Raw genomic sequence first — 9,711 nt, forward strand, 5'->3', positions numbered from 1 at the left:
AGGCCTTGTAGTTTGGCATGGGCCCAGGGGCGGAATGCAAATGCACAGGGTGGCTCTCAACTGGGTTGGGCAGACCAAATATCTGGGTTAACTACGTTCAGACCACCAGTATTTGGCGCTTCAGGCAGTAGAGGGTGGGGAGGTAGACATGTCCCTTAAACTGGAGACTAATGATAGGCAGGGTATGAATACAGCCACTGACATTTGGATAGCTGGGGGTGGACCACATCAGGGTCCAAAGTCATAAAACATACTTAAGTCTGAGAATGTTCTCAAGTCTGAGAATATTCATAAATTCAAAATTCTCAAACTCAGCGGCTGTCATACAAAAGTTGAGAAAAAGAAAAATTCCTTAAACTCTGTTTTATTCTAAAATCCTCAGGTGAGTAATTCTCAAGACTTGAGGTGAGAGTTTTTTGAGAATTCTCAAAGTTTTATGACGGTGGACCCAGAGCTCGGGGGTTACTCCGAGCAATGATCAGGTCCTGGCATGGTTAAAGAGAGTTCAGACCCAATTAGCCCAACTGACCCGGATCCTGGTAGGGAAGTCAGGGGGTAACCACTCCCTGGAATCTAATGTAGGGGAGGAAAACAGGAACACTGCAGTGAGTAGGCAAAATGTAACCTCATTGAGTAGCCCCACAGGGAACCCCGGGTCGGGTGGCTTGACTTGTGTAACTAGTGTACCCAGCAGCAACCAGGTTACATGTACAAGCACTATTGTAGTATTCTCACATGTGGGCCAATCTGGGCAGAGGAAAAATGAGGGGCAGTGTAGAGTCTTGTTTTCAGGTGGGTATGGCGGTAACCCAATGAGAGTTTCCCCCGGCTAGAGTGTTGGTCAGTTGAATGGGGATAGTCATCCCTCAATCATGAGGACTCAATCACACACCGGTAAGGGGGCAGTATTCTGGGGGGAGCCCCCTTTAGTTTTCAAGTTCCATTAACTCCGGTTAAGTCCGATTACGCTATGCCTTGGGAGGCATATGAAAATACAAATAGGGAATCCCTCGGGACTCTGAGTCACTCATGGTCTGCATCGGGGCAGATTGGTGTTAGGGGTCAGTCAGGCACGGAGGCTGTGCCAGTTGTTAGTTTGGTGAGTCCAGCTGTGGAGTTTAGGGCAAAAGATAGTTATATTTCAGGTGCAACATGCGGTAGGGAAAATACCTCTCCTGTAACTCCCATTAGACTCCAGGGGTCATCTCCCAGTGATTTTTCAAGGTCAAGCCGAAATATCCCAGCTGAGGCCAAGAGTCTCAAGTACAATGGTGACCTTGAATGGGGTCTATTCTATGCAAAATTTAGAACGTTGGCTCGCTATTATAGGTGGGATGATGATGATAGTCTTTTGGCTCTCAGTGTCTCCGTCGAAAGACCAGCACTGAGGAATTTCTACCTGCTCTCCTCACAGGGTGAGCATATGATTTTTCAGGAGATAGCATCTAGATTCGAGCAACGGTTCGGAAAGGGTGCATTGCAGGCAGCTTCGCAAATGGAGTTTAACTCCATAACTCAAGGGATTGAGTTTAGAGCAGTCGGGTGACCGGGTCATGGAAACCGCGCAACGTTCTCTAGGGCCGAGGTTCCCGGGACAAGTGCTCCAAGAGCAAGCAGTCCTGCGGTTTGCGATGGGCTGCCTAGTTGTGCGCGCAGGCAGACGGCTAATCGACAGTCCCCCTGTTAATTTGGATGAGGCTGAAAAGACTTACCAGCTAAGCTGTCAAGCCCTTACTCCTCAACACAGAGTAGTGCGCTATGTCTCGTTAGGCAGTACACCGTCAGGCGTGGAGAAAAAGTCTCCCTCACAAGCTCCATGTACGGGTTCCTGGAAGACCAGAAGTTGGAAGCCACAGAGGGAAAATTCTGGTCTCAAGTCAGGAGATAGGCATGACCAAAGAGACCCCCAAGGCAGGGGACAGGATTTCCCCTGGCAACGCAAGCAAAAGCGCTGGAGAGGTCGTTGCTCTAAATGTCATCAGCCTGGGCATTTCCGACGTGAGTGCCCAGAACGACTTATGGGGAGTGGTAAGAACATGTCGGGCAGGCCAGGGGCAAAAGAGGCTCAAAGAACCAAAGTGTAAAGGTGCGGGTCTGGGGGAAATGAATGCACCAGATTAAGGAGAATGTTCGTGCCTCTTGCTCATTGAGTGGGGCTAATCAGACGACTCATATTTAGTTATCGTTTAATTGATGTTTTTGTCCACATGTCAGCTATTTCTATGTCCAGGAAGGATCCATGCTGGCGTGTTCGCTAGTAATGGGGAATCGGAAAAAAATCAGAATCGATTATCGGTAATAATCGGATGGGCATAATCGAAATTTTGAACTATAATGAAATTAATAAAGAAAAGTTAAAACTAATTCAGATTTCTGTCAGACTTTTACAAAAAATTCATTTAAATACATAAAAAATGATAAAATATTCAAAAATGTTAATTGATTTTTTTTTTAAGTGGAAAATAATATTTTGTTTACTCTAAACAATGTAGGACTATTAAAAACAGAATAGGAATTTATTTTTTTTAATAGAGTCCATGCAACTGGTATTTTACTGATATTAGTCCCACCTTTCATTTAAAACATGTACCTTTATCTTTTATTTAGTTTTAATTAGTAAAAAATTGCAAGTTTTAAAATTAGTTATCCAGAAGAAAGACCTGTATTTCTGATCATAATTACGTTTAAAGATTGACTAAACTAATTATGTTTTCCTTTATATATATAGTAAAACCTTGCAATATCACCGTTTCCTGGTTTTAGTCTGACCATATATTAAATCATGGCGGTAAAAGTATCAACAAAACACGGAATCCTTTCATGTTTTCAACATTCATCACTACTTTTATGCTCTTTGCACTTGGATTTGGTAATAAAATTTAAGTATGACAATTTCATTTTTTGTTAGCGATGTCGGCGACATTTATTTTATAATCGATTAGTAGCATCGAAGAGCTTCTAACGACCGACAATCGATTGTCGGCGACAATCGTTCCATCACTAGAAAACCCTATGTCAAAGATGTTACTTGAAAGTATATTTATTCGTCCCGTTCTTTATCAGAGAAGAATGAATTGAGCTTTTCATAAAATGAAAAAGAAAATAAGTATACAGCATAAAAATCTCTTTTTTTCGGACAGTAATGCAATACCGAGTCTATGAAAAGTCTCACATCCACTGATGCTTTCTTTTTTTTTATGATTGTTTTCCTTTAAAATAATGGCTTTACATTAATTCGATAATCCTGACAAACAGGCAGTTATGATAGACCAGTATATCGATGGTGCAAGGCATCAAAATTATCGGCCGCAGCAGCGGCCGATCTATTTGTGTAAGGAAGTGCACATGGGGAAATGAGACGTTATTATCTTTTTAATTCAATAAAATAATTCGTAAATGATTACAAGTAAAAATCATGAGTAAAATATTTTAAAAACTTGTTTAAACTTAGTACTAAATTTTGTTATTATATTTCAATTTCATTATCATTTCTCGTCAGATTATCGATAATTTATGGTTATATAAAGAGTTTACATTAGATACTCCCCAGCATGGGAGTGTGTAAGATAAGAAAAGAAATTGTCATGTTTTTCCGGATAATGAAGATGTTATTCAAGTGCATGGTGAATAAAACATTGAGGAGTTTTTCAGCTACTAGTAAAATTGTTTGAATTCACTCTACATCTTCAAACGACACAAATATATTTTTTTTTAAATTTTGCACCGCAGCTTGCAGCAAAGCCTACTCTGCAGAAACTATGGGCATTATCATGTGATCAAGATCAAGGGTATCGAAGCTCGGGTAGCAGCAGGTGGCTCATCTTGACAGGCCTATACATCTTCTTTTTGATGACATTAAATTCTTATTATACATTAATAACATATTTTTTTTTACATCGATAAATCTATTTATGAGCAAATGCGGAAAAATGTCTAAAATTATTTTTTTTGCTTTAAAGACATCTGAGTAAAGATGATTCAACTATATCACCTTTGAATAACTTGTGCTTTCCTTGCTTGTGAAAGATTTTTTGCGGCCGATTTGATGCTTTGCATAAATTTAACTTGTAAATATTTGTCCCAGTTTACGCGACAACGAAACTCCTCTCCTTAACGAAAGAGCGCAACAAGGGAGATAATCTCGAAACTTAGTACTGTTGAACCTATGAACAGATCCGGGACCTGTGTGATAAAAAGAGGCTACGATGCTTTTTTTTCCACGTTGTAAAGCCCCGTGCCAGCTGTTCAATGAACTTGTTTTTAAAGCTTGGGAAATTTATATTTTGTATGATTTTGTGTAGCATGTTAAATGTAATATAAAAAGCATGATAAGATTTCTTCAAAACGTAAAGCCATGAAGCCTTTCTATCATCCGTGTAGCAAACGAAGATTGCCATGAAACTTCAAACATGTGATTATAGTGTATCATTATACACATACAACTATATAGCTAGATAATCGTTGGGAGCAACGAGTTAGAGGTCTTCTTTCCGAATAACCACCCTTTAATGTTATATTTTTTGCATGTCAAATTACAATACCGTTAGAAGTTCACGTAAAAAAGCCTAAAATTTAATATGGATCTTAAAAAATGCAAAGATTAACAAAGATTTATTTTAAAAAATAAATAAGAAACAAAAAAGTAATAATAATTTTTTATTGAATGATTAATTGAATTTTGTTTCAAGTCCGTCTCGAGTTTTTTTTTCTATTATATCAAACGTCACCCACTTCCCGTTGGAGAGTTGCAAATTTTGTCCCATACCCTTGAGTAGGGGGATTTTTTTTCGTGCCAGCACTTACCTTGACAGGGGACCAGGGTTTCTCCGGTCACATCCAAAGGACCAGTCACCACGTCCAACAGTGAAATTCGAAACCGCGACGTAAGGATTAACCCCTCACTTCGCGACTCCAGAGCAAAAGCTTTACCCACTGCGACCCTGCCTCACCTCAGTATCATGTAACAACTTTTCAACAATTAAATTTGGTTCTGTGTTTTAAACCAGCTGAGGCCATGATATTCTGATTAAAAATTTAACTGATTAACAACATCTTGCTTTTTCATAAAATCTGACCCACGACACCTTCTATTTCAAAACTGTCTTGAAATGTATTGTCACTTGCAATGCCTTGCAGCAGCAATGTGCATAATTCACTTGCAGGACTGCACAGCTGCAGCTTTCATAAAACAGTTACGTGAAAGAATCAGGGGCATTAAGACCCTAAATATGCCCCAACCATAATGGACAAAATATTATAAATATTAAAAGAATTTTGATTGAATCACCCCTTTTCAGACATATTTTGACGAATAAACCACTTTTAAGCCATTTTGGGTCAATACAAAAATAACAATTTTCACTGATTTCTGGAAATTTTTGATAATTTTTTTTTTCTGTAAATATAATCAAAGAAATAAAATATGGATTTTTAATACAAATACATCAGAAATGATCTTTAACATGTGAATAGAAACTATTTTTTTTAGCTAAAAGTGGTACAAAAACGGATTTTAATGTAAAACAGTTGTTTTTATGTTCAAAATCAGATACCTGGGAACTTAAGATGTCTAATGGACTCCACTCACAATATGTACTTTACAGAAAAATATTTTAAATAAGGCCAAAATAAAATTATAGTTTGTTTGGAATTGCCTCCCGCCTCATTGAAATGCCCCCTCCTGAAAAAATTTTATTGACCAAAAGTAGGAAGATTTTTTTTTTATTTAATCAATTTTTTTGCCCATTACATGTATCACATGCACCATACAAAACACTAAAATATAGTGTCAGATCTATGTAATATTTATAACTTATCTTCAATGTAAAAAAAAAAAATATTTTCCTCCCTCCCTCCTGTGTCTGAAACCCTCCAGGCGGCAATTCCAAACAAACAATTTTTTAAGGATGGCCTAAATTTAATCCTATTAACTCTATCAGAAACTATAAATGAGAAAAAACCCTTAAGTTTATATTATTTTGAATTCACAGAAAAATGTTAATTTTTCAAAGACAAGTACTATTTTATGTATTTAACATAAAAAGACTTTGAATGCTCAAAGTGAACAAACGAGAAATGTATTCAACTAACATTTTTAATAACAATTCATTAAACTTGACAAAAATAAGAATAAGGGATTTCATTTTGCATAAACAAATTCCAGAACTACCATCATCCACCTATACTTTTACCAAAAAGATCATAGATGTTAAACATCACACCACTGACATACCTTATACACTACATTTACTTAAATAAGATAATGTTTATCAAAATGTCATAAAAATGAATTAAGCATCAAAGAATTAGTTATACTAGTACATGTTTGTCTGAAAAGGTTTTGTAATTACATTGTACTACAAAAAATAACAAGTACTTGTTTATGGTCATGTTAAATTAACAAAAATCAATATGCAAATCAACACATTGCATAATAAACTGTAATAGTTACTTTTATCTAAGAAACATTTTGTGATGCATTATGTATTTTACATCAGTATATTAATTTTGATAACAATAATTCATGAAGTGTAATCAAATGATAATAACAAATCATTTCATTTGTCAAGATACATAATAAATCTTTCAATATTTACAACTTGTAATATGATGTAGTGGATATAAATCAATGGCACAATTCTTGTCACTCTTCAGTGGCGCTCATTTCACTTTCTGAGGAGTCAGGAAGCACAGCTGCATCCTCAAGATAGTCAGCCCAGTCTTGAGATGGTCTCACTGCAAAGTTATCATGTCTCTCGTAGCCGAGAAACCACAAAACTGAGGCCACATGGGCACATGCCCCGACAATTCTTGCTCCAGCACGACACTGGCAATACCAACCAGTAACAGCTCCCTCTGAGTGCTCTATCCAAAGAAGGTATTGTTTACTTGAAATATGTCGACTCTGGATCCTTATCCGCAGAACATCAGGAATATCAGCATTTACCATGATGACGTAATCACCTTCTTCATCCATATGCTGAGCAGTGTACCCCTTAGCCAGCTTTAACTGGTAAACACCAATAGTCAAATTACACAGATCCTCCTCTGAGAGACGTGGAAAGTCCAATGAATCAGCAGCATTGATTGGGGTCCATGACTTGACTCTTCTGTGTAGTCCTTCAGACTCCACTCTCTCCTGAAGTTTGTTCGTCTGAGAGGCTAAGTACTATATAAGAGAATTTTTTTTTTACTTCAGATTCCAATTTTATCTCATATGAACTATTAATACATGCATAAATTAATAAACAAAACAAAAAAAAACGTTTTTGAACTTTGGACACGAGTGTAATGAAAAATTCAATATTACTTTGGACACAAGTGTAATGAAAAATTCAATATAAGACATATGTACAGTAGTTTATACTGGCATAGCTTAAACACATGAACATAAAAATACATGAACAATGAATTTTTCCACAGAGTAAAATAATGGAAAGTTAAAATGAATACAATAAAAATTACTTGACACAATATTTCTTATAATTTAATAGAGATTTTAAATTAATAATTACAATTTGTATACATTAATAAATTCACAAAAAAGGAATGAAACAAATACTGCATGTCCTTACCTTCATTTTAGCGGCTAAAATCACATTATTTTCTGGGTTTCCAGCATTTAAGGGTTGTCTGTACTTATTACAGAGAGCTGCAACCAAGCACACATAATCCCTGATGAAGGGTATCTGGGTATTCGGGACAACATTTTGCAAAAACTTCCACTGTTTCAGTCGTCCATTTACCGACTCAACAATCCAACGGATTTTGGTGACCAGTCTCGATGTATTCGCCTGCAAAACATGAAAAAATATATATACATTGTAAACTTGGGTACAAAAAATATAATTACTCTTAATTAAGTGTTTACATTGTGAGCATGTCAATTATTACTGACTTTTATTATTAATATACTATAACAGTGTATAAGATTGAAATATAAATAATTATAAGCTTTTTTTTTCTTTCAATTTTGATTAAAAAAGAGTTTTAAATTGAATGTGTGTGTGCATTTTTATACCTCATCTGTTGTGTGTTGTTTCTGGCCCTTTGGAAGAAAGGCGGGCATCTGGCATCTGATTCCCAAGCTGTCAAGGAAATTGATTGAGTCTCTGAAGCCACGGTCCACTACGAGGACATCCTCCTGATGCAGCCAATCTTTGATGTTCTCCATGTTGGACTGAATGTTGTGCTTCAGGATGCTCGCATCGTTGTTTTTCTGGTCTGCAAAATATGGTCCAAGGACTGATATTATGTAGCCGGTCGTAGACACTATAACCATCGGCTTGACTAGAGGTCGGTTTTTGTGCTGGCTGTACGACCTGCGCTGGAACCTGAAGTTACTACTTTTTTGGATAAAAACGTAGGTTCCATCCACGACTAAAATAGCTGGATTGTGTAGATCACTGCCAAACAGCTCCTTCGCAAGTGGCGTCGTGTGATCCTGGATAATCTCTTCCCTTGAGATATGGTCAAATCCCACATATTTAGGAGTAAAAGTCTCAGAAAGTTCTCTCCTGGCTGTTGTTATTGCCCCTCTGACACCACATTTTTCAATGTTGAAGAGTGTTGATAGCATTCGATGGGAAAGACCAGTCCTTAGTTTCACCAGTAGAAGAGCAATACAAGCTCTGATGCTGCGATTCATCGTAGCTCTAATCGACTGCACATGCGACACCACATCGTCAAAATCTGCTCTGGAAATTCCTGTTAAATTCACAGAATCTGCGTCAGAAAGGCCATCGCTGCTGTCAAAGTCTAATCTGTTTTTCTTATTTCTAATTGCTGCTGCTCTTATTGTCGAAATCAAAGAAAAAATGTCTGTTTTGTTGAAGTAGGTGGTGTCATGTACAGACCTGGAACCAGAAGATGGGTTCTCTAGACATCTGATAGCATCATCTTTCAGAGAAAAGTCTGGTGCTTAGTGGGACCGGCAGCACCGTGCACCCGACAGCAGAAGGTGTCCTGATAAAATGAATATATGATGCCGTCTCTCTGCAGACAGGGTGAGGAGCCTTGATGTCCTCTTCTTACAAATGACACAGGATGAGTGACTTTTTCCTGAAGAAACTATGGGCAATGGAATAATGTTCGGACTTTTGACATCTGATTTCAGAGACTTTGCTGGTGGTTCATAATCTTCCTCTGTTTCTTTTGAAGTTTTCTTTATGGACTTGTAGAATTTCGTATGACAGTTCAGGCATGTAACATATACATAGTTTTCACAATTAACAGAAAGTCCCAAATGTTGAAGGTATAGTTTGTACGATTCAGAAGATCCAGGCTTAATGAAACGTCTTTGATCAGCTTTGGTTCTTTTCCCACAAGATATACAAGGATGTTGCTTTGGGCCATCTCCAGGCATTCTACAATTCAAATATAAATATCAAAATAAAATTACTATATATATTCACAGGTACTTGTGGACAGGACCCCCCCCCCCCCATTATAAGATCTCTCTGATAATGTATAGTGGGGTATTTTTTTTTTATTGCAGAGCGATTATTTTGGGGTAATGACGATTTGTTCCTATTGCAAACATGTTAAAGAAGTGTACTAAATATAAATTGTGAAAAAAATGTCAAATAAGCCCCAGGGTTGAAAATCGGGGGTGGGGGGGGGGTTCCTGTCCACAAGTACCTGTGTATATATTATGTATGCACATTTTGTCCTTAATTATGGAAGGAGGGGGGTTTACTTATACAGTGCATA

The 9,711-nt window shown here is 37.3% G+C and overlaps 1 protein-coding gene across 1 annotated transcript; it reads right to left on the reverse strand.

Annotated features, from left to right (window-relative positions):
- Window positions 1–6,620: 6,620 nt before the first annotated feature.
- Window positions 6,621–9,364, reverse strand: LOC134250571 (uncharacterized). The gene is made up of 4 exons (XM_062732937.1): window positions 8,940–9,364; window positions 8,021–8,855; window positions 7,575–7,793; window positions 6,621–7,168 (listed from the first exon to the last, which is right to left on the reverse strand). Exons 1-4 carry the CDS (start codon window positions 9,362–9,364, stop codon window positions 6,644–6,646), a joined length of 2,004 nt encoding a protein of 667 aa, XP_062588921.1. The 3' UTR covers window positions 6,621–6,643.
- Window positions 9,365–9,711: the final 347 nt, after the last annotated feature.

The sequence above is a fragment of the Saccostrea cucullata genome, unplaced genomic scaffold (genome assembly GCF_032062105.1).
Source record: "Saccostrea cucullata isolate Sc308-1 unplaced genomic scaffold, CSIRO_AGI_Scuc_v1 ctg1664, whole genome shotgun sequence".
NCBI lineage: Eukaryota > Metazoa > Mollusca > Bivalvia > Ostreida > Ostreidae > Saccostrea > Saccostrea cuccullata.

What these genes read in the sequence shown, in the direction of transcription:
- LOC134250571 (XM_062732937.1), bottom strand. Translation starts at nt 9,364, where the DNA reads ATGCCTGGAGATGGCCCAAAGCAACATCCTTGTATATCTTGTGGGAAA. An exon ending in CTTCTGCTGTCGGGTGCACG is followed by an intron (nt 8,856 to 8,939) that starts GTGCTGCCGGTC and finishes TTCTGGTTCCAG; the next exon opens with GTCTGTACATGACACCACCT. An exon ending in TTTTAGCCGCTAAAATGAAG is followed by an intron (nt 7,169 to 7,574) that starts GTAAGGACATGC and finishes TCTCTTATATAG; the next exon opens with TACTTAGCCTCTCAGACGAA.